This window comes from Somniosus microcephalus, chromosome 2 (assembly GCF_052327205.1).
Source record: "Somniosus microcephalus isolate GS21.2 chromosome 2, FLI_Smic_1.0, whole genome shotgun sequence".
In the NCBI taxonomy this organism is placed as follows: domain Eukaryota; kingdom Metazoa; phylum Chordata; class Chondrichthyes; order Squaliformes; family Somniosidae; genus Somniosus; species Somniosus microcephalus.
Window position 1 is genome coordinate 301508767 of NC_140988.1, and position 25907 is coordinate 301534673.

Consider the following 25907-nt stretch of genomic DNA (forward strand, 5'->3'; position numbering starts at 1 on the left):
GGGAGATGGGGATGGAAGAAAGATTTCTCTGGTCGTGTTATTCAACTACCCCCCCCCCCCCACAACCAATTTTTTCTCATTAAGGCACTTACATGCTGAGATATGGTTCCACAGGTGCCAGTTCAGTACCTTGCCTAAGTGGCCATTTTTAATGGATAAGCTAGAGAAAAATATGAGTACGCAAGTTATTCAATCTTGAGGGAATTACAGTTGAGCCCAAGTATCCTCTCCAGGTATCCACACATGATCACTTTGCAGCAGCGGTCACTGTATGTGATTAAGAATGAGGATCTTGGCTGGCTGTTCATCCCCTAGCCCAGAGGCACTATGGCCAATGCCAACACAGCTCATCACACACAGATAAGGAATTAAACTTCAGATCTTGCTTTTTCCTGTGGTTTAGCCCAACACTGAGTCATTATTATACAGATAGAACCATAGAAATTTACAGCACAGAAGGAAGCCATTCAGCTCATCTTGTCTGTGCCAGCTGGTTACTAGAGCAACCCAAAGCCAAACTGGTTGCCCTGCTCTCTCACAGCTCTGTATCTTTCTCTGCTTCAAATATTTATCCAACATTCCCTTAAACGATGCAATGGTCTCGGCCTTAACCACTCCCTGTAGCAAAGCATTCCATGCTCCTACATCTCTGCATAAATAAATTTGATCTAACGTCTCTTCTCACTCTCAATGACAATTTTAACTCAATGACCCCCCTCCCCACCCCACCAATCACTAACTTCCCAACTAGAGGAAAATCTTGAGAACATGCTATTTCAGTGCTAAGTCCATCTAGACACTTCCAGGTATAGTTAAATTACTTTCCAAACAGCAATTTAGAGTTTGTCTAATACATTTCACTATTAAAGATCACAACACTGCAGGATCTTGGAAGATTTCTATGCAAGAGTGATCCCGCAGCACAGCCTCTGTGGAATCTTTTTTAAATCCCAAAAGCAGTATTATCTGTAGGATATATCTTTCAATATGAAAATTTTAATTCAACTTTTCTACATCAAAATTAGTTTGTCTTTTTTTTTTATATATAATATATATATATACAGAAGAATATACAGAATCAAATCCTTCATTTCCTGTACAAGTAAGTAGCATTTCAGAACTCCAGGCCTATCTTTAGGAGTATTTTATTGCTATCAAAACTATTCACTTACATCATATTTTTAGCTGTAGCTTGCTGCATAACATTACTATTGAGAAATATTACGGTGATATTTTACAAACAGTAACAAAGACAAAAACAAATCCCATTTGAGACGCAATTATAAAAATAGTCCCTGTGTCACCAGCACACTGGATTGAAGCAAAAACCTCACAGTGTCAGAGGTCTTCAAAAGATTCACACAAGAACAAAACTGGTGCAGAACGTGAAATACAACCTTGTATAATTAGAAAACATTTCTTGCAGCAGCATAACAGGATGCAGGTACAATTCTTTCAAAGTCCCAATCTCAACTCTGTTGTCAATTAGAGGCGACCAGGATAGAGAATCAACAAAGAGTCATCACTAGGATGGACTCAAACAGACTACTGATGGAGGTCTCAGATGAGCTGGACAGAACACATCATACTTTTCCGAGTAATTGACCAATTCAAATAAAACACATCGTCTTGAATTAAACTCAAATTTTGCCTTTTATAACTTCCCAAGAAGCATACTTAAAAGCTTAAAGTAAGATTTCATAAAACCAGAGGATTCTAGGATACTTCGACTAATATAAACAATAATGTATAAAGCAGATTGTTGTGATTCATGACAGAATTTCCCAAAGTCAAGCGGCTGTAAAGCATAATACACGTAACCAATCACAAGGTAATGAATTTCAAAGATCTGCCGGTTAAGGTACTAGTAACAGTTATTGTCAATGCACTGCACCAACCATTGGAATGTCTTAACTGCAGTTTGTAATATTTCTGTTAAAAAGGATTTTTACAATTGTACAAAATAACATTTCTTATGCGGCAAGTTGCACTACATTCAGAACAGTACCTTCAATACATTTGGAGACAGAATCTGGAAACCTAGGAGATGGGGAGGCTTCAATAAGGGGCAAAGTGTCACACGCCACTTGTGTGCCAAGTTTCAGTCCAAGCCAGGATGTCAATGCAATCATCCCATATAAAGCTGTGGGTGGCAAGGGTCTTGTTCATGAATGGACATTCTGGAGGGAAACGTGCTGAACGACTGTGATTGTTAATATGCTGGCATTGACCAAGGGGCAGTGGTGGGTGAAGTGAGGTGAGCAGGGTGAGAAGGAGGTAAGAGTGTTAAAAGTGCAACAGCGAGTGCAACTAGTACGGCTAGTTTACAGTGGAATAAAAGTGCAACTGAAACAATGTGAAACCATACAGTATTTTTTTTTTGAAAACAGATGACACAAGTCCAAATTGTAGTTATAATGCATCTCAGTTCTTCTAATTAACAAATAAGGGCCTAGAAATTCAGTTGCGTTCGCCAGCCGTTAGCGCCATAAGAGGAGTAGATCTCGAGCGCTAGGCACTTAGCGGCCGGGCGCAGAACGATCTGCGCCTACGCCCAACTTCAGTAGACATTTAGCGCCAGCGCAAAGTGTTTGCGCGCGCTCAGCTGCGCGCGCAACTTATGACGTCATTTCGTCGAGCAACGCCGTTTGTGCGCCCCAAACCGGAACTTCAGTGGCGCCCGCCCAATGTGGGCGTGGCGCTGTTAAGAACTGTGAAGTGGAACGCAGCAGAGGCCCTGCGGGCCTCAGGGAGCGCTAATTAAAGGGCACTTAGACTGAACTATAAAGGCCAGCCATTTTGCTGCAATGACTTTAGTGCAACGGATTTCTGGACAGAGACCAAGGAAGAGACCTTACTGATTTGGGCCAACATAGGAGGTATTTTTGGCTTCTGGCCAGAGCTTGGAAATTTGACTCATTGTGATTTCACTGTTTGCAAGTATATTATGGGGGCTGCATGGGGTTCCAACCCTCAGTTCCAGCATTATGTGCGAAGGGCTCGCAGATGCTGTGTGAGAGGGGCAGCCATGCCTAGACGCAGAGGGGCCATCAGGCGTCGGCAACGTAGGCCTTACCCACTCAGGGAATACCGGCAGCAGGTGTCCTATCTCACCATGACTGCCGCGCAGTGTGTTAAGAGGCTGCGCTTCAGAAGGGAGGTGGTTGCAGAGATCTGCCAGCTGCTTCACAGAGATCTGCGTCCACAGCTGATGTCCAGGACGTCTCTGTCGGTGGAAGTGAAGGTCACGGTGGCTCTGAACTTTTATGCAAGCGGCTCCTTCCAAGCCGCTGCTGGGGACATAGCTAACATCTCCCAGTTCGCCGTGCATCGCTGCATCCGGCAGGTCACCGATGCCCTTTTCACAAGGAGACACCAATTCATCTCCTTCCCCATGACCCTAGAGAGGCAGGAGCAGCGTGCAGTCGGATTTGCGAGGATCGCCGACTTCCCCATGGTGCAGGGCGCCATTGACTGCACGCATGTGGCTTTGCGGGCACCTATCGACAATGCCGAGGATTACCGCAACCGGAAGGGCTACCATTCCCTCAATGTACAGCTGGTGTGTGACCACAGGCAGCGCATCCAAGCTGTCAATGCCCGCTTTCCAGGCAGCAGCCACGATGCATTTATCCTGCGCCAGACTACTGTGGCTGACATGTTCCAGGCACAGCCTCCCCCAAGAGGATGGCTTATCGGGGACAAAGGCTATCCTTTGTGTACATGGCTCATGACCCCGCTCCGCGCGCCCAGGACCCCTGCTGAGGAGGCATACAACGAAAGCCATCAAGCCACAAGGAACATCATAGAGCAAACGATTGGCGTCCTCAAGCAACGGTTCCGCTGCCTGGATCGCTCCGGCGGATCTCTGCAGTATTCGCCGGATAGAGTCTCCCAGTTCGTCGTCGTTTGCTGCATGCTGCACAACCTGGCTATCCGCAGGACTCAGGCACTGCCACCTCACGTTGGACCACCACCTCAGGAGGACGAGCAGGAGGACCATGAGGAGGAGGAGGAGGAGGAGGAGTACCAGCCCAGGAGGGAGCCACAAGGTCCAAGGGCCGTCCGTCGGCGGCTTATTGAATGACACTTCTAGGCCCCCTGTCAGGGAATGGCTTGTGGCAATGAAGGCACATGAATGCAGCCGCTCCGCAAGCCCTCAGCCGGTTAACGCAACAACCACTTGAAACATCACACATGGACAAGCTGAATAAAGAAAAAGCTTTATTGAACAAACTCAGGGCCCTTCCCACATGAAACCCAAAAACACACAACACCCCCAAAAAACAGTCAAAAACATATCTCACTCCCACAACCTGGGGAGGAATAACAAAACTTGTCCATCCAAATGGCCTTCATCCTCGGCCTTACCAAAAGAACCCCCCCCATAGACAGCACAAGCACCCCCATATAAAAAAACATTTGCCTTCATCCTCGGCCTTACCAAAAGAACCCCCCCCATAGACAGCACAAGCACCCCCATATAAAAAAACATTTGCCAACACACTCTACTTTGTGTGCCGAGAGGGCGAGTCCTTGTCCAGCCTTTTCCGGCCCCTGGCCGACCTGCTGCTCCGCCTCAACCTGGGCCCTGTGGGTGTTGCAAGGCTGGGGGAAGGCTCCTGAGGGGCACATTGCGTGACGGCAGATGCCCTTGGGGGTCGGCCTAGACGAGCTCTGGCCCTCGAGGGGCCGGCTGCTGACTGCTGCAGCTGGGCAGCATCAGTCTCTCCAGCAGCTCGTCGCAGCTTTGCTGGGGGAGTGGCAGCTGCAGCAATGGGGGCAAGCTGGCTGATGCCAGGCGCTCGCTGGTCGCCAGAGACACTGGCACTCGGCCGGGCTGGCACTGCAGCAAGCGCAGCAATCTGGTGAAGGCCAGACCGCTGTGCTGCAGCAGCGCGGCGGGTGCCCTGGCGATGCATGCGTGACACAGCGAGTGTGGCAGCAGTGAGTGCCCGTACTGCCCTGGTCTGTGCCCGCATCAGACCAGCCAGTGACTGCACGGCACCACTGATCAACTGTCCACTCGCTGCCTGTGCTGCCCTGAAGTCGTCCCGACTCGCGTCCTGTGCTGCCCTGAATTCGGCCCGACTCGCGTCCTGTGATGCCCCGAATTCGGCCCGACTCGCGTCCTGTGATGCCCCGAATTGTGCCCGACTCGCGTCCTGTGATGCCCCGAATTGTTCGAGACCCCTGGCCTGTGCTGCCGCGAGTTGTTCGAAACCCCTGGCCTGTGAGGCCCCGAAATCGGACACACTATGAGCCAGGGACTCAATGGCCTCAGGCAACCGTGCCACAACCCCCATGAACTCGGTGTGCCGACGATCCGAGTCCGCGGACATTTGATCAAGGAGGCGCACCTCCTGGGCGAGGACCGTCTCCGGACTGGAGGCCGGACTCTCCCTCTGGGGAGAAGGCCGCCGAGCTGGCCGACCCTTCCCGCGTGGCTGCACGCCACTGGGCCCAGCAACTACACTCCCCTGCAACACTTCCCCCCTCTGGGGAGAAGGCCGCCGAGCTGCCCGACCCTTCCCACGTGGCTGGACGCCACTGGGCACAGGAGCTACACTCCCCTGCAACACTTCCCCCCTCTGGGGAGAAGGCAGCCGAGCTGCCCGACCCTTCCCGCGTGGCTGGACGCCACTGGGCACAGGAGCTACACTCCCCTGCAACACTTCCCCCTGGCTCTCCTCCAGGGAAGACGTGTCCCCTCCATTGCCATCCCCTGGCACGGATGAGGGTTCCCCCGATGTGCCGCCTTCCTCTTGCTCCTCCTCGTCCTCCTCTTCTGAGGGACTGACACTCACAGCTTCAGGGACCTCCTCCTCACCAGCTGAAAGCAGGAAGGCACAAGAGTAGCTTTAGAGTGAGGACAGGGCGTCAGCGAGGGAGGCATGAGTGGTGGCATTCTGCGCATTGGTCGGACAGTGGCAAAGGATGTAGATCTGAAGCGCAAGGGGAACGAGAGAGGTCCAAACGGTCATGTCCTTACCATTGGGGCCCAGCACAGGGTCGGCATCTCCAATTGCAACGGGGCCAATCACCCGGGCACCCATGACTCGACCCACGCGCTCCTCCAGGTCACTGAGCTGCTGGAACTGGGCAGGGCCTCCCCCGGTGACAGTCCGGCTCTTCAGATTCTGGGCCAGCTTGGCCTGCAAGAGAAAGGACGGCCTCTAAGTACAGTGTGGTGCCCTGTTGTTGTGTGCACTGCCTCCCATGGTCGAATAGCTTGGCCAGTGTGGTGCCCTGTTGTTGTGTGCACTGCCTCCCATGGTCGAATAGCTTGGCCAGTGTGTAAAGTGCAGAAAGTGCAATTGATGTTCATGCCAGTGCCATAGCTGCTGGATGAGGGCTGGCCATTAGGCCTTTGAGGTCCCTTTGCCCATAATGTGAGGTCCACATGCAAGGATGAGAAGGACACTGGAAAGGGTACTCACCCTGACAATCCGAGTGAGGTCGTTAAACTTTTTCCGGCATTGGACACCAGTCCTGGGGACATCGCTGTTGGCTGTGACGCTCTGGGCGATTTCCCTCCAGGCTCTCCTGTACACCCTCTTGGGAGGCTTCTTGCCACTGTCCGGGAACAAGATATGGCTTCTCTTCTCCAAAGCCCTAACCAGCACCTTTAAATCATGGGCAGAGAAGCGCTGCGCTCGCTCACGGGCCCTCTGCATCCTTCCTGGCGCTATTTCTCTCCAGCAGCAGTGTTTAGGCCTAGCTGGAGGGCTGCAGTATCCAGGGCGTGGCAGCAGACCAAGTCGACCCTTCCCCCTTTAAGAGCTGGCCGGCGCCAGGGTGTCTGCTGTCAATCAAAACATGACCGCACCTGCGCTGCGCCCAGCCTCGGCGGTATCAGTCTGCACCGCCGGCTTAGCGCCTAAAGATAGCCGTGCAACGCCAGTTTTAGCGCTCGAGCAAACTCCTTGGCCAAAGCTACTGAATATCGACGAAGTGGCCTCCACTTTCCGGCGGGCGCAAACTTTAGCGGCCGCCCGACTTTACCGCCCCAAAAGTGGCTATACTGAATTTGTAGGCCAAGATCTCCATCTGAACATCTTCTGCTAGTCATAATAGCTGGGTTATACTGACACCGTGTGGACACAACTGCAAAGTGCAGAGCACAGTGCAAAAAAAAAAAGTCAAGTCACTTAATTCTTATCCACAAACAAAAGCAGTGATGGAGGAAGGAAAGCACTTCAAAAACACATAGCCTCCAGTTCTAATTTGCAAGATGCTGCATTTTTATTATTTTGGGGAGCTGGTTATAGAAATTCTGCTCTGAAAGGAAAATAGCTCTGGATAAAAAAAAACAAGATTTCCTATTTTGCAACAGCAAAAGTTTCTGCTATATCTCTCTCCCATGTAGGCTTTAGGTTTGGGGGAGTGGGAAAAGGGATTGGAAAAGCCCAGCAACTGTTTTTGTCACCAGTAGCAAGAACTATCATAAGAGATAACTTAATTTTAATAGGGATAATCATGCATAAAGGACACAGTGTATTATTATACCCCGTTTAAACAGGTGAGATGATGTTCAGGCAAAATTAGGTGGAAACCAGTTCTGCCTGATTCCCCAATTTCCAGTCCAACCTGGGTCATGCGTTGGAAGCTCTCAAGCATGTAGACGATTCATTTCAATATACAATATGATGCAGAAACCATCTGCTCAATTGACCAGCATACCACATGGCAAGTTCAATGCACGCTTAGGAAATTATTGTACAGGGGTACTGACGCCAAGTTCAATGCATGCTCAGGAAATTATTGTGCAGGGATACTGGGGCAGAGAGTTCAGGCAGGAGATAAATTAAAGTTGACAGTTTTTTTAAAAGATAAGTGATTTGGGGTCATTTCTGTTTTTTTTTTACTGCTCTCTTGAGCCTTTGTTTTCTCTCCCAGCCCCCTTTACTGGTACCAAGGGCTTCCCAGTGGGAATCCCTCCAAGCTGATGTTTGGAAGAAGAGGACCAATGGAGGAATGCCAGGCTACCTAAGAGGTGCTCCATGACCTCCAACCAGCACCCCTGTCTGAATAGAGAGGTGACATTCGCTCACTCTGACAGATGTACTGGTGGAAGCTCCTTTTCCCAGCAGCAAACCCTTGATGGTGTCATTACAATACATGACTGCCTGACAACAACTTGTATTTATATAGCACCTTTAATGCAGTAAAACATTGCAAGGGGCTTCACAGGAGCATTACCAAACAAAATTTGAGACCGAGCCACATAAGGAGATATTAGGACAGATAACCAAAAGCTTGATCAAAGAGGTAGGATTTAAGGAGCGTCTTAAAAGGAGGAGAGAAAGGCAGAGAGGTTTAGGGAGGGAATTCCAGAGTTTAGGGCCTAGACAGCTGAAGGAACAGTCACCAATAGTGAAACAAACAAAATCGGGGATGCGCAAGAGGCCAGAATTGCATTGTGCTGGATAGTTCTTCAGAAGCACCTCAATCACAGTGGCCCAGTAATTCCGTTCCAAACGCGTGAGTACGGTCGGGGTACTCACGCGTCTGGCCGGAGGAAATGCCGGTTTTCAGCATGCACAACGCATGCGGAGAAAACCGGCATTTCCTGTCCTCTGAACGAAGGGGTTCAGAGGCACAGTGCGTGCGACTGCACAGGCAGCGCGTGCGCAGTGAACTTCGTCGATTTCATTCATGGATTCAGTGAGGTTAAGTCCTTACAACTTACACATGAAAAAAGCATGTGTAAAGTTGCTCCAGAGGCTGCGGAGGAAGATATATTTTATCGTGGAGCTTCTGAAAGGCAATATTTTTGTTTGGGAAAGGGAGGAAAGTTATTTTAAGAAATGATGAGGTAAGTTTTAAAGTTTAATTTTTTTTTTTAAGCGGGTTTTCAGTAGTGTAGGTAGAAGGAGCAATTGTGGCTGTGTGAATTGAATTTGCTGTGTTTATTAAATGTGAAAATGACTGTTCTAAAATGAGTAATGTAACATTTCCAACATTTTTAAGAAAGAAACTTTTCATCAGTAATATATTCTTTTAAGTAATTATGTATGTATGTCCGTATATATTCCTTTACGTATATGTATATATTCCTTTACTTATGTGTATGAATGTATGTATTTAATTATGATTTTCCAATAAGTTACTTTCTCTGAAAGTCATAATTAAATACATACATTCATACACATAAGTAAAGGAATATATACATACATATACGCAAAGGAATATATACAGACATACATACATAATTACTTAAAAGAATATATTACTGATGAAAAGTTTCTTTCTTAAAAATGTTGGAGTCATTTTCACATTTAATAAACACAGCAAATTCAATTCACATAGCCACAATTGCTCCTTCTACCTACAGTACTGAAAACCCGTTTTAAAAAACAAAAATAAACTTTAAAGCTTACCTCAGCATTTCTTAAAATAACTTTCCTCCCTTTCCCAAACAAAAATATTGCCTTTCAGAAGCTCCACGATAAAATATATCTTCCTCCGCAGCCTCTGGAGCAACTGTACTCATGCTTTTTTCATGTGTAAGTTGTAAGGACTTAACCTCACTGAAAGCATGAATGAAACCGGCGAATTTTACTGCGCACGCGCTGCCTGTGTAGTCGACCGCGTTCTGCCTCTGAACCCCTTTGTTCAGAGGACAGGAAATGCCGGTTTTCCCCGCATGCGCTGTGCATGCTGAAAACCGGCATTTCCTCCGGCCAGACGCGTGAGTACCCCAACCGTACTCACGCGTTTGGAACGGAATTACTGGGCCAACATTTTACATGTCAATAAAATGAAAAATTTAACAATTGCACGATTTGCCCCCTCGCATCTGCGACTGAGGGTCCAAGGAGGTCCATTGCGCAAGAGGTCATCATCGTACGTATCCTCACACTGTTCCCTTTTGGGAACTGTATGAAGTGGTGGAAGGATTTCTGGCCACGTTAACGCTCCTTCCGTGACCATAACCATCTTCATACCAGCCATTAGGGTGGTTAGTCCTATGGCGTGAGGGTTTTACGGGCTCCCACAACCCATCTGAGGGGGGTGGCCACCCACACCCGCGGACGCAAGTATCCCGCTGGATGTCCACCCAGAATTTATAGTTGGAGCTCCGACTCCACTTGCCGGGACTGTCTGGAGCGGGGTTCGAAACCCTACTCCTTCTGGCCCAGCGGCGGGGATGCTTACCGCTACGCAAAAGGCCCACTCTGCGCAAAAGGTGACACCCATACGTTTCCTGCACCTTTTCCCTCCCCGTGACTGGAGCCCTATGCTGCCACTTGAAAGACCAAGCTATCATCTGTCCTTTTTGCGGCGCCTTTGACTTCTCATTACCAATGATGAGCAGGCGCTGCGCCTCCACCTCGTTGAGGAGATTGCTGAGGTCATCATCAGTTGTGAGTTCTTTTAATGCCGTGAATTGTGCTCATTCCAGCCATTTCACGTTGCTAATCGGAGTGGGTCTTTGGCGTAGCGGTAGGATCCCCACCGCTGGGCCAGACGGGGTAGGGTTTCGAACCCCGCTCCAGACAGTCCCGGCAAGTGGAGTCGGAGCTCCGGCTCTAAATTCTGGGTTGACATCCAGTGGGATATTTGCGTCCGTGGGTGTGGGTGGCCCCCCCTCCTCGTATAGCTTGTGGGAGCCCGTAAAACCCTCCCGCCATCGGACTAACCACCCTAATGGCTGGTTCAAAGATGGTTACGGTCACGGAATGAGCGTTAATCACGGCCATAAATCCTTCCACCACTTCATACAGTTCCCCAAAGGGAACAGTGTGAAGACACGTATGACGACGACGTTGCTAAATAAATAAATGGAATGAAAAAAATTCTTTCAGGGCTTTTAAAAGTCTTTAAATTGCTTTAATTCTGTTTAAAACTACTTCAGATTCTTCAAAATAATGTAAACGTTTTTAAAAGTTTATAAAAGTTACCAAAAGCTTCATAAAAATACCAAAAACCTATTTGAAATGCTGCTCTGCATGTAAAAATGCTTTTCAGCTTGTGAGAAACATTGGGGGCGTGTCCTATTAAACTGAGACCTCAAGGGGCGTGTCTCACTTGCACTGCGCGCTACAGGCTTCGCGCTGGCTGCACTCCTGGGCGGCGTGACGTCAGACGCTGCCCGGGATTCTTCTCTTTCAAACAGGAATTCCAGGCGTCCCTGGAGGTGAACGGCAGGCGCGTCGGGTAAGTGCAGATCGGGGGCTTGCACGCGCGGCAAGCCCCCGACCCGAATTTCTGCCCCAGTATGTCATGCTTTAGGCAATACTGCATGAAACAAGACTGCCAGGGTGATCATGAGCCAGTGTTCCCTGAATGATCACACCCTCTTCTGCATGTCCTTGCACACCTAGCTAGGGAACTGTCTTTTCAGGGTCTGGGTCAGAGGCAGATGCAGAGCTGTTTCATTTGCGGCAAAGACATCTGCAGCTACTGTGCCATATGGGGCTGGCACATGCAGGTACATTAGTGGTTAACTGGTGACACGCCCCTTTAATATTTTTTTATTTGTTTATAGGATGTGGACGTATGGACGTCGCTGGCAAGGCCAGCATTTATTGCCCATCCCTAATTGCCCTTGAGAAGGCGGTGATGAGCTGCCTTCTTGAACTGCTGCAGTCCATGTGGTGAAGGTACTCCCACTGTGCTGTTGGGTAGGGAGTTCCAGGATTTTGACCCAGCGACGATGAAGGATTGTTGATATACTTCTAAGTCAGGATGGTGTGTGACTTGGAGGGGTACTTGGAGGTGGTGGTATTCCCATGCGCCTGCTGCCCTTGTCCTTCTAGGTGGAAGAGGTCGTGAGTTTGGGAGGTGCTGCCGAAGAAGCCTTGGCGAGTTTCTGCTGTGCATCTTGTAGATGGTACACACTGCAGCCACGGTACGCCGGTGGTGGAGGGAATGAATGTTTAAGGTGGTGGATGGGGTGCCAATCAAGCAGGCTGCTTTGTCCTGGATAGTGTCGAGCTTCTTGAGTGTTGTTGGAGCTGCACTCATCCAGGCAAGTGGAGAGTATTCCATCACACTCCTGACTTGTACCTTGTAGATGATGGAAAGGCTTTGGGGAGTCAGGAGGTGAGACACTCACTGCAGAATACCTAGCCTCTGACCTGCTCTTGTTGCCACAGTATTTATGTGGCTGGTCCAGTTAAGTTTCTGGTCAATGGTGACCCCCAGGATGTTGATAGTGGGGGATTCGGCGATGGTAATGCCGTTGAATGTCATGGGGAGGTGGTTAGACTTCACTTGTTGGAGATAGTCATTGCCTGGCACTTCTGTGGCGCGAATGTTACCTGCCACTTATCAGCCCAAGGCTGAACGTCGTCCAGGTCTTGTTGCATGCAGGCATGGACTGCAAAGGAATTGTCTCCATTTCTTTAAATTGGACTTGCATTCAATCTTGCTCTCCCATTGCTAGTGTGCTACCTAAACTTTGAATCTGTACCTGGCGCTGTGAATAATTACGCAATTGAGCTTACACCAGAGGTGTAATTACCACTTATTTACGCTTGACCTTTTGAGGAGGATTTGCACCAGTTCTTAACTATTTAGAACGGACTTAAACCTGCAGCCAACAATTGGCTGAATTACATTTTTTGCAACATTTTTTAAACACAATTTATATTGGTAAGTTATATTATTTGCCAAATACTTTTTAGTGAAGACTCTGACTCTTAACAATTACAAAGTAGTGAGGTATATTCTCACATTTCTAATAGAATCACCAAAAACGAGGGGCACAATTTCAACAAGGGTTCCCTGATCACCCGCTGTAACTTGGAGACTCCACAGAGACAGCGTAAACAGCCGTTTACCCCATTTCTCCGGAGTCTCTGCCGATCTTCAGAAGTTGTGGCGGATAATCAAGAATACCCATGGAAATACTGCTGTTTTTTTAAAAATAATACTGCTGCATTAATAAAAGGTACATATTAAAAACAATTCAACTTTAGCTGTCTATCTTGTGCAATGTTTGAAATGATTGGTTTGCATTTCTATCAATTTTGTTTTACATTAGAGCGCTTGTCCATTGTACCATAAGAACATAAGAAATAGGAGCAGGAGTAGGCCATTCGGCCCCTCGAGCCTGCTCCACCATTCAATAAGATCATGGTTGATCTTCTACCTCAACTCCACTTTCCTGCACTATCCCCATATCCCTTGATTCCCTTAATATCCCAAAATTGATCAATCTCTGTCTTCACCGACTGAGCCTCCACAGCCCTCTGGGGTAGAGAATTCCAAAGATTCACCACCCTCCGAGTGAAGAAATTTCTCCTCATCTCAATCCTAAATGGCCGACCCCTTATTCTGAGAATGTGACCCCTGGTTCTAGACTCCCCAGCCAGGGGAAACATCCTCCCTGCATCTATCATTCTGGGCTCTTTTGCTCACTCACCACTAAGAAGTTCAATCCAGCTTTGCACCGCTTCTGGAGGCTGTGTTTCCTTAATATGTTTCAAGGCTTCATCAAGCAAAACGTCTCCAGTAGGAGTATCCGACTTATAGATGACCTAAGAAAGACAAGAGGAAAACAGCTTAAAAAAATTTAATTAATTTCCAAAGCTTTTACATAGCTTGTTAATCATTTATATCTGCTACCACAAATGATGGGGTTTTTTTGTAGTTTTTCTACCCTTCTCTTCTGAAGATGCTGATTCATGTTGGGGGATGGTTCCAGAGATGATGACTGTCCTGTGGCACTGAGAGACCAATTTTTACTTATGAGCATAGGTGTTGACTGCTGGCTGACTATGACATTGCAGGGGCTTCACAGGCAAATCTATTATGGCCTCAACAAATATCCATATATGGACACATCCCAGCAGTGTCACTGGTAAGCAAACAGCAGCAGGATGCCTGTCTGATTTTTCCACTCTATGGTACAGAGGCACTGAGGCTGGAGTAGCATTCCAGCAATCAGCTAACATGGCACAGACCAGACATTGAACTTTACACCTTCTTGGCCTATATGGTTTAGTACTGCACTAGGCAATATTTTTACCCATTGAGCCATCAGGAGAGTAAGAGGGACCACCTTAATGAAAAAAAATTTGAAATAACTGAAAGGTTTGCCACACAATGCGGTGACAAATCACATGTTCACAAATGAGGCAAAGATGTGAGTGAATATAAGGATCTTAGACTGAGAAAAATAGATTGCAGGCAGATCTAGATGTGATGAGGGAATGAGCCCATATCTGGCAGATGTCTTTTAATATAGGTAAATGGATTATGCACTTGCTAGGGGCAACAACAAGCATGTTTACACTGTGAGGGGTTGCATGTTCAAGACTGCTGAATGGGAGAAGGACCTGGGTATTATAGTGCATGGATCATTGAAGATCCATGACTGCGAGGCTATTTCAAAAACAAGTGAAGCATTAGGATGTATTGCCAGGACGATTAAATACAAAACAATAAATGCTATTCTCTCACTGTCAGACTTGATCTAGATTACTGTGTCCTATTTTTGTCCCCTCATGGTGGGTACTATAGAGGGGAAAGTTTCAGAAGCAGGCCACTAGATTGATGCTCAACAAAATTGGCTTAGAGAGCTGAGGCTTTCTACTCTGGAAAAGCATAAACTTCAAAGAGATTAAATTGAGTTCTTTAAAATAATGAGAGAATTAAATTCTGTCATAGACAGGTCAAGAAAGATCAAGCGACATGAGTACAAGTTATGCAAGTATATAAATAACTAGGTTAGATGTTTACACTGGATTACATAGGATATACAGCACAGAAACAGGCCATTCGGCCCAACCAGTCCATGCCAGCGTTTATGCTCCACTCGAGCCTCCTCCCGTCTTTCCTCATCTAACTCCATCAGTATAACCCTCTATTCCCTTTTCCCTCATATGCTTATCTAACCGCCACTTAAATGCATCTCTACTATTCGCTTCAACCACTCCCTGTGGTAGCGAGTTCCACATTCTCACCACTCTCTGGGTAAAGAAGGTTCTTCTGAATTCCCTATTTGATTTCTTGGTGACTATCTTATATTGATGGCCTCTAGTTTTGCTCTTCCCCACAAGTGGAAACACTCTCTCTGTATCTACTCTATCAAAACCTGTCATGATTTTAAAGACCCCTATTAGGTCACCCCTCAGCCTTCTCTTTTCAAGAGAAAAGAGACCCAGCCTGTTCCTCCTTTCCTGACAGGTATAACCTCACATTTCTGGAGGTATGGGGACCCAGGATGTAGTGATGGAGGAGCAGCGGCAGCGGCGAGAGGATAAAGAGCAGCCCGGGAACGGACCTGAATTAAAGCAGCGGCAGCGCAAGGCTCCAATTCAAAAACAACAACAAAGAGTGACGTCACAGGAGAGCAGGTAGGTGATTGGTTGGTGAGTATTACAGCTCTTTTTTGCTCCCTAAGTTAGGGAAGGGGGTTAAATTAAGAGCTGAGAAACTATAACTTGCTAGTACTTATTAAATTAATAACTTAAACTAAATAAAATAATCAAACAATAAACCTAAAATATCGATTGAATAAAATCTTTAACTAATTAATTAATAAATAAAACAAGGTTAGAGATGGCAGGGCAGGTAGTGCGTCATAACTGCAGTATGTGGAAGTCTGTGGAGAGCATCGTGATCCCGAGCAACCACATCTGCAGTAAGTGTCTGCAACTCGAGGAACTTTGGCTCAGAATTGTTGAGCTGGAGTACGAGCTGCAGACATTGCGATGCATCAGGGAGGGGGAAAGTTACCTGGACACTTTGTTCCAGGAGGCAGTCACACCCTTTAGGTTAAGTAGTCCTTTAGAGTTTGTCAGTGGTATGGGGCAGGAGGGTGTGACTGCGAGTCAGGAAGGTATGGGGACCCAGGATGTAGTGATGGAGGAGCCTCAGCCCTGGACCATGTCCAACAGGTATGAGGTACTTTCTACCTGTATGGATGAGGAAAAGGACTGCAGGAAGGATGGGCAAACTGACCACAGCACTGTGGTACAGGGAGCCATCCAAGTGGGGGGAGAAGGAAGGAATGTGGTAGTAGTAGGGGACATTATAGTCAGGGGGATAGATACTGTTCTCTGCAGCCGTGAAAGAGAGTCCCGAAGGCTGTGTTGCCTGCCTGGTGCCAGGGTTACGGATATCTCCTCGCGGCTGGAGAAGAACTTGGAGTGGGAGGGGGAGGATCCAGTTGTCGTGGTCCATGTAGGAACCAACAACATAAGTAGAACTAAGAATGAGCTTCTGCTGAGGGAGTTTGAGGAGCTAGGGTCTAAATTAATAAGCAGAACCGCAAGGGTAATAATCTCTGGATTACTACCTGAGCCACATGCAAATTGTGGTCAGAGTTAATTGCATGGCTCAAAGAGTGGTGTGGGAAAAAGGGGTTTCCAATTCATAGGGCACTGGCACCAGTACTGGGAAAAGAGGGAGCTGTTCCGTTGGAACGGCCTCCACTTAAACCGGGCTGGGACCAGCGTCCTGGCAAATCGAATAACTAGGGCTGTAGATAGGGCTTTAAACTAAAAAAAGGGGGGTTGGGGAGGGGTCAGGTGAGGGGAAATTTAGAAATCTAAAGAGAATGGTCAAGGCAATAGAGCAGTGTAGCGATTTGGGTAAAAATAAGCAGAGTGTGACAGGCAGGGACAGAGTTTAATAGTAGCAGTGCAGCAGAGAATAAAGTCAAAGCAGGGAATAATGGTAAAATTTTTTTAATTAAAGGCTCTTTATCTGAATGCATGAAGCATTCGTAACAAGATAGATGAACTAGTCGCACAAATAGAGACAAATGGGTTTGATCTAATAGCCATTACAGAGACATGGTTGCAAGGTGGCCATGGTTGGGAGCTAAATGTTCCAGGGTACTTGACGTTTCGAAAAGACAGGCAGAATGGAAAAGGAGGGGGGAGTAGCCCTGATAATAAAGGATGACATAAGGACAATAGCGAGAAAGGATCTTGGCTCGGAAGATCCGGAAGTAGAATCAGTATGGGCGGAGATAAGGAATAACATGGGGCAGGAAACACTGGTAGTAGTAGTATATAGGCCCCCTAACAGTAGCTATACCGTTGGACAGAATATTAATCAAGAAATAGTAGGAGCTTGCAACAAAGGTAGTGCAATAATCGTGGGGGACTTTAATCTTCATATAGACTGGACAAATCAAATTGGCAAAGGTAGCCTGGAGGACGAGTTCATGGTATGCATTCGGGACAGTTTCCTAGAACAATATGTCATGGAACCAACCAGGGAACAGGTTATTTTAGATCTTGTATTGTGTAATGAGACAGGGTTAATTAGCAATCTCATAGTAAAGGATCCTCTGGGGCAGAGTGATCATAATATGTGACTTGCCTAAGTCCGAAACTAGAGTCTTAAACTTAAATAAAGCCAATTACATAGGTATGAGGGGCGAGTCAGCTAAGGTAGATTGGAAAAATAGATTAAAGGGTATGGCGTTAGATAAGCAGTGGCTAGCGTTTAAAGAAATATTTCATAATTCTCAACAAAAATATATTCCATTGAGAAACAAAAACTCCACGGGAAAAGTGATCCAACCGTGGCTAACTAAAGAAGTTAAGGATAGCATTAGATTGAAAGAAGCTTATAATGTTGCAAAGAATAATAGTAAGCCTGAGGATTGGCAGAGTTTCAAAAACCAGCAAAGGTTGATCAAAAAATTGATAAAAAGGGAAAAAATAGGAGAGAAAACTAGCAAGAAATACAAAAACAGATTGTAAGAGTTTGTAAAAAGGAAAAGAGTACCAAAAGTAAACGTTAGTAGTCCCTCAGAGGCTGAGACAAGAGAAATTATGATGGGGAATAAGGAAATGGCAGAAACGTTAAACAAATATTTTGTACCTGTCTTCACAGTAGAAGACACAAAAAGCATAACAAAAATGGTGGGGAACCAAGGGTCTAATGAGGGTGAGGAACTTAATGTAATTAATATAAGTAGAGAAAAAGTACGAGAGAAACTAATGGGACTAAAAGCCGACAAATCCCCTGGACCTGACGGCCTACATCCTAGGGTTCTAAAAGAGATGGCTGAAGAGATAGTGGATGCATTGGTTTTGATCTTCCAAACTTCCCTAGATTCTGGAGAGGTCCCAGTGGATTGGAAGGTCACAAATGTAACACCGCTGTTCAAGAAAGGAGGGAGAGAAAAAACAGGGAACTACAGGCCAGTTAGCCTGACAACAGTCGTCGGGAAAATGCTGGAATCCATTGTTAAGGAAGTGGAATCAAGTCACTTAGAAAATCATAACATGATTAGGCAGAGTCAACATGGTTTTATGAAAGGGAAATCATGTTTGACAAATTTATTAGAGTTTTTTGAAGATGTAGCTAGCAGGGTAGATAAAGGGGAACCAGTGGATGTAGTATATTTGGATTTCCAAAAGGCAGTTGATGAGGTGCCACATAAAAGATTATTACGCAAGATTAAGTATCATGGGGTTGGGCGTAATATAGTAGCATTTGTTAGAGGATTGGTTAACGGACAGAAAACTGATAGTAGGGATAAACGGATCTTTTTCAGGTTGCCAGGCTGTAACTAGTGGGGTGCCGCAAGGATCAGTGTTGGGGCCTCAGCTATTTACAATCTACATTAATGACCTAGATGAAGGGACCAAGTATAATGTATCCAAGATTGCTAATGATACAAAGCTAGATGGGACAGTAAGCGAGGAGAATACAAAGAATCTGCAAAGGGATATAGTGAGTGGGCAGTAAGGTAGCAGATGGAGTATAATATAGGGAAATGTGAGGTTATTCACTTTGGTAGGAAGAATAGGAAAACAGAATATTTTTAAATGGTGAGAAACTTTCAAATGTTGGTGTTCAGAGAGATTTGGGTGTCCTCATGCAAGAAACACAGAAAGCTAGCATACAGATACAGCAAGCAATAAGGAAGGCAAATGGCATGTTGGCCTTTATTGCAAGGGGGTTGGAGTATAGGAGTAAGGAAGTCTTACTACAATTGTACAGGGCCTTGGTGAGACCACACCTGGAGTACTGTGCACAGTTCTGGTCTCCTTATCTAAGGAAGGATATACTTGCTTTGGAGGTGGTGCAGCGAAGGTTCACTAGATTTATTCCTGGGATGAGAGGGCTGTCCTATGATGAGAGATTTTGTAGAATGGGCCTATACTCTGGCGTTTAGAAGAATGAGAGGTGATCTCATTGAAATATACAAGATTCTGAAGGGGATTGACAGGGTAGAGGCTGAGAGGTTGTTTCCCCTGGCTGGGACTAGGGTGCATAGTCTCAGGATAAGGGGTAGATCATTTAAGACTGAGATGAGGAGGAATTTCTTCACTCAGAAGATTGTGAATCTTTGGAATTCTCTGCCCCAAAGGGCTGTGAATGCTGAGTCTTTGAGTATATTCAAGGCTAGATAGATAGATTTTTGGACTCTAGGTGAATCGAGGGATATGGAGATCAGGCGGGAAAGTGGAGTTGAGGTCGATGATCAGCCATGATCTTATTGAATGGCGGAGCAGGCTCGAGGGGCCGTATGGCCTACTCCTGCTCTTACTACTTATGTTCTTATGTACTGTGATCTAACCAAGGTTCGATACAAGTTTAGCATAACTTCACTACTTTTCAATTCTATCCTTCTAGAAATAAACCCTTGTGCTTGGTTTGCTTTTTTTATGGCCTTGTTAACCTGTGTCAATACTTTGTGATTTTTGTACTTGTACTCCAAGATCCCTTTGCTCCTCTACCCCATTTAGATTCTTATTTTCCAAGTAATATGTGACCTCCCTATTTTTCTTACCAAAATCTAATACCTCACATTTATCTGTGTTGAATTTCATTTGCCAATTATATATCCATTCTGCAAGTTTATTAATGTCTTCTTGTAATTTGTTGCAGTCCTCCTCAGTATTGACTAACCCCATCCCCCACCCCGCAAATTTGGTGTCGTCCGCAAATTTAGAAATTGTGTTTTTGATTCCAAAGTCTAAATCGTTAATATAAATTGTGAACAACAGTGGTCCTAGCACTGATCCTTGTGGAACACCACTTCCTACCTTCTGCCACTCTGAACAGCTACCTTTTACTCCTACTCTCTGCTTTCTGTCTTGAAGCCAGCCAACTATCCATTCTGCTACTTGTCCCCGACTCTGCATTCCTTGACCTTATTCATTGGTCTATTATGTGGTACCTTATTGAAGGCCTTTTGAAAATCTAGATAAATTACATCTACTACATTACCCTTGTCTATTCTCTCTGTTACTGCTTCAAAAAATTCAATTATATTAACTAACAATAAAATGTTTTAATTAATTACATAGAATGGAGCAGGTGATGTGTTACTGTTGCGAGATGTGGGAGCCGGTGAACCCCATTGAGGCTCACGGTGATTACGTCTGTGACAAGTGTCTGCTGCTACAGGAACTCCAGCTCCGTGTTGATGAGCTGGAGTCTGAGCTTCAGACACTGCGACACATCAGGGAGGGGGAGAAGTACCTGGACTCTGTGTATCAGGAGGTGGTCACACCTATGAAGTTAAGTAATTCAGATAAGAACATAAGAACATAAGAAATAGGAGCAGGAGTAGGCCAATCGGCCCCTCGAGCCTGCTCCACCATTCAATAAGATCATGGCTGATCTGATCCTAACCTCAAATCTTCTATCACTCTGCATCCACCCGAACCCATGTGATCTCCCGGGAGAGGCGAAAAACCAGATAAAGACCCAATGGCCAATTTGGGAGAAAAAAATCTGGGAAATTCCTCTCCGACCCATCTAGGCGATCGAAATTCTTCCAGGAGATCACTCTGTCCCTATATTTTCTACAGTACTTACCTTCTGTAAAGGCGATCTCCACCCCAGCCAGGAACAGGAATAAAACCATCTCCTGAAATCTAACAGAATTAGAACACAGTAGGAGCAGAACAAGGCTACACGGCCCCTGGGCCCACTCCACTACCCACAGGGCCATGATCATTCCGAACCTAGACTCATGCCCAATTTCCTGCCCGCTCCCCGTAACCCTTAATTCCCTTTACTTCTAGGAAACTATCTATTTCTGTTTTAAATTTATTTAATGATGTAGCTTCCACAGCTTTCTGGGGCAGCAAATTCCACAAACCTACCACCCTCTGAGTGAAGAAGTTTCTCCTCATCTCAGTTTTGAATGAGCAGCCCCTTATTTTAAGATTATGCCCCCTAGTTCTAGTTTCACCCATCATTGGGAACATCCTCACCGCATCCACCCGATCAAGCCCCTTCACAATCTTATATGTTTCAATAAGATCGCCTCTCATTCTTCTGAACTCCAATGAGTAGAGTCCCAATCTACTCAACCTCTCCTCATATGACCACCCCCTCATCCCAGGGATGTAGCCCATGGTCAGGGACAGGACGGTGTGACTGCGAGTGAGGCAGGTACGGGGATCCAGGAGGTAGAGCTGGAGGAGCCGCAGCCCTTGCTCTTGACCAACAGGTTCGAGGTTCTTACTCCCTGTGGGGACAGGAGCAGGGACTGCAGGGAGGATGAGCAACCTGGCCACAGCACCGTGGAACGGGGGGCCATTCAAGAGGGGGGAGTAAATAGAAATGTTGTAGTGGTAGGGGATAGTATTATTAGGGGGATAGATAGAGTTCTCTGCAGCCAAGAGCGTGAGTCCCGAAGGCTGTGTTGCCTACCCGGTGCCAGCGTTAAGGACATCTCCTCTGGGCTGGAAAGAAACTTGTAGTGGGAGGGGGTAGATCCAGTTGTCGTGGTCCATGTTGGTGCAAACGACGTAGATAGGACTAGGAAGCCGGTTCTGTTAAAGGAGTATGAGCAGCTAGGGGTCAAATTAAAAAACAGAACCTCAAGGGTGGATTATTACCTGAGCCACGAGCAAATTTGGCTAGGACAAATAAAATTAGAGAGTTAAATGCGTGGCTCAAAGACTGGTGTGGGAGAAATGGGTTTTGCTTCCTGGGACACTGGCACCAGTACTGGGGCAGGAGGGAGCTGTTCCGTTGGGACGGGCTTCACTTGGCCAGTGCTGGGACTAGAGTCCTGGCGGATCATATAACTAGGGCTGTAGAGAGGGCTTTAAACTAACTAGTGGGGGGGAGGTTCCTAGAGAGCAAATAATAAAAATGACAACAGAGAAGGTCACAGACTTAGGTAGCAGTGGGGAAATTAAAAACCAGAGCGTGTCAGGAAGGGGCAGAAGGTATGGAGTAAAAGGTAAAGTAATAAAAAGGGCAAAAGCAGGAACTAAGTGTCACAAAACATATTTGAAAGTTCTCTATCTGAATGCATGTAGCATTCGTAACAAAATAGACGAGTTAATGGCACAAATAGCTACATATGGGTATGATCTTGTGGCCATTACAGAAACATGGCTGCAGGGTGACAATGCCTGGGAATTAAACATACCAGGTTATTTAACGATCAGGAAGGACAGGCAGGAAGGAAGGGGAGGTAGGGTGGCTATGTTAATAAAGGAAGGAATCACTGTAATACAGATAAATGATATTGGGTCAAAAGATCAGGATAATGAAACAGTTTGGGTGGAGGTAAGGAATAATAAGGGGAAGAAAACACTAGTGGGCGTAGTCTATAGGCCTCCGAACAGTTGCAACTCTGTTGGACGGAGTATCAATCAGGAAATAGTTGAGGCTTGTAATAAGGGAGCATCTATAATTATGGGGGATTTTAACTATCATATTAATTGGACAAATCAAATTGGGCAGGGCTGCCTTGAGGATGAGTTCATTGAGTGTATTAGGGATGGGTTTCTTGAGCAGTATGTAACTGAACCGACCAGGGGGCAAGCAACCTTAGATCTGGTCCTGTGTAACGAGACAGGATTAATTAAAAATGTCCTAGTAAAGGATCCCCTTGGAATGAGTGACCATAACATGGTTGAATTCCATATTCAATTAGAGGGTGAGAAGGTTGGATCTCAAACAAGCGTGCTAAGCTTGAATAAAGGAGACTATGAAGGTATGAGAGCGGAATTGAGTAGAGTGGATTGGGAAAATAGATTAAAGGGTAAAACGATACATGATCAGTGGTGTACATTTAAGGAGTTATTTTACAACTTCCAAAAAATATATATTCCACTGAGAAGAAAAGGGTGTAAAAGAAAAGACAGCCATCCGTGGCTAAGTAAAGAAATTAAGGATAGTATTCGACTAAAAACAAGGGCATATAAGGTAGCCAAATCTAGTGGGAGGATAGAGGATTGGGAAAACTTTAAAAGACAGCAAAAAATAACAGAAAGATTGAGTAAGAAAGGGAAGATAGATTATGAAAGTAAATTAGCAAAAAATATAAAAACAGATAGTAAGAGTTTTTATAGTTATATAAAAAGAAAAAGGGTGGCTAAAGTAAATGTTGGTCCCTTAGAGGATGAGACCGGGAAATTAATGGTGGGAAATATGGAGATGGCAAAAACACTGAATGAATATTTTGTATCAGTCTTTACAGTAGAAGACACTAAGAATATCCCAACACTGGACAAACAGGGGGCTATAGGGGGGGAGGAGCTAAACACGATCAAAATCACTAAGGAAGTGGTACTCGGTAAAATAATGGGACTCAAGGCGGATAAATCACCTGGACCTGATGGCTTACATCCTAGGGTCTTGAGGGAAGTGGCGGTAGGGATTGTGGATGCATTGGTAATAATTTTCCAAAACTCCCTGGACTCAGCAAAGATCCCGGCAGACTGGAAAACTGCTAACGTAACGCCCTTATTTAAAAAGGGCAGTAGACAGAAGGCTGGAAACTATAGACCGGTTAGCCTAACATCTGTGGTAGGTAAAATATTGGAGTCCATTATTAAGGAGACAGTAACAGGACATTTGGATAATCATAATTTAATAGGACAAAGTCAGCATGGTTTTATGAAGGGGAAGTCATGTTTGACAAATTTGCTGGAGTTCTTTGAGGAAGTAACATATAGGGTGGATAAAGGGGAACCAGTGGACGTAGTGTATTTAGACTTCCAAAAGGCATTTGACAAGGTGCCACACAAAAGATTATTGCTTAAGATAAAAAATCACGGGATTGGGGGTAATATTCTGGCATGGATAGAGGATTGGCTATCTAACAGAAGGCAGAGAGTTGGGATAAATGGTTCATTCTCAGACTGGCAATCAGTAACTAGTGGTGTTCCACAGGGGTCAGTGCTGGGTCCCCAACTCTTTACAATCTATATTAACGATTTGGAGGAGGGGACCGAGTGTAACATATCAAAGTTTGCAGATGATACTAAGATGGGAGGGAAAGTAGTGAGTGAGGAGGACATAAAAAACCTGCAAGGGGACATAGACAGGCTAAGTAAGTGGGCAGAGATTTGGCAGATGGAATACAATACTGGAAAGTGTGAGGTTATGCACTTTGGCAGGAAAAATCGTAGAGCAAGTTATTATCTTAATGGCAAGAAACTGGAAAGTACTGAAGTACAAAGGGATCTGGGGGTCCTGGTGCACGAAACTCAAAAGGTTAGTATACAGGTGCAGCAAGTGATTAAGAAGGCCAATGGAATGTTGGCTTTCATTGCTAGGGGGATAGAATATAAAAATAGGGAGGTATTGCTTCAGTTGTACAAGGTATTGGTGAGACCGCACCTGGAATACTGCATACAGTTTTGGTGTCCATACTTAAGAAAAGACATACTTGCTCTCGAGTCAGTACAAAGAAGGTTCACTCGGTTAATCCCGGGGATGAGGGGATGGACATATGAGGAGAGGTTGAGTAGATTGGGACTCTACTCATTGGAGTTCAGAAGAATGAGAGGCGATCTTATTGAAACATATAAGATTGTGAAGGGGTTGGATCGGGTGGATGCGGGGAGGATGTTCCCGATGATGGGTGAAACTAGAACTAGGGGGCATAGTCTTAGAATAAGGGCCTGCTCTTTCAAAACTGAGATGAGGAGGAACTACTTCACTCAGAGGGTGGTAGGTCCATGGAATATGCTGCCCCAAAAAGCTGTAGAAGCTACATCATTACATAAATTTAAAACAGAAATAGACAGTTTCCTAGAAGTAAAGGGAATAAAGGGTTATGGGGAGCGGGCAGGAATTTGGACATGAGTCTAGGTTCGGATTAGTCATGGCCCTGTGGGTAGCGGAGCGGGCCCAGGGGCCGTGTAGCCTGATCCTGCTCCTATTTCGTGTGTCTAATTCTGTTAGATTCAGGAGATGGTTCTGTGATAGCAGATTGGCGGTTAGGATCAGATCAGCCATGATCTTATTGAATGGCGGAGCAGACTCGAGGGGCCGATTGGCCTACTCCTGCTCCTATTTCTTATGTTCTTATGTTCTTATGCTATAAATTGGTCCGCAATGGGAACACCCCCATCTCAGCTTTTTGGAGAAAGAGTACAGCCAACAAAGGGAAGCCATCCAGGTCGTGCTGCACCAGAATTGTTCTGTGCACTTGCTAATATCCTCACACACCTGTAGGCAGAGGTGCATGTCTGTCAATTTGGTAAAGAATGAATGCAGCAGAGGCTTCTTTTTCCAAAGGAAGCTGGAACACCAGACTGAAATGGCACAAATAAAACATGTGAATTCCTGACTAACCATAATGCTGGATGATTCCTTGGAAGCAGATTTCAATACCCCATGCAATCAATAGTACTGCATGAAAGAAGCCATACCAAGGTAATCAACAGCCAATGTATCCTGACTGGCCATACCTGTCAAGACACTAGTAAACCATATGCAGGCATTGTATCCTCACAGCAACCGGGTTAAATGCAGAGATGTGCCACCTGCCACTCAGACACCTGCAGCCATCATGCAGCAAAGTTGGGCACAGTCAGTGACAGTAATGGTCAGCTGTAGACTCAAACCCGACTCCATCTCCTTCCAGGCACACTGCAATTATTACATTTGGTAATGGTGATATGGAATAGCAAACAGGATCAACCCTTTTTCCAACTATCGCATGACAAATCACCCCCTTTTCAGCAGCCAGAATGCTGAGCTGTTCTGTAATTTGC

General features: G+C 45.9%; 1 protein-coding gene across 1 annotated transcript in view; it reads right to left on the minus strand.

The window, feature by feature from the left end:
* Positions 1-25907, minus strand: part of golph3a (golgi phosphoprotein 3a) — a 176930-nt gene that overhangs the window by 46837 nt on the left and 104186 nt on the right. The window contains 1 exon segment of the mRNA XM_085973688.1: positions 13376-13490. Within this exon segment, the coding sequence (XP_085829814.1) occupies positions 13376-13490 (115 nt within the window).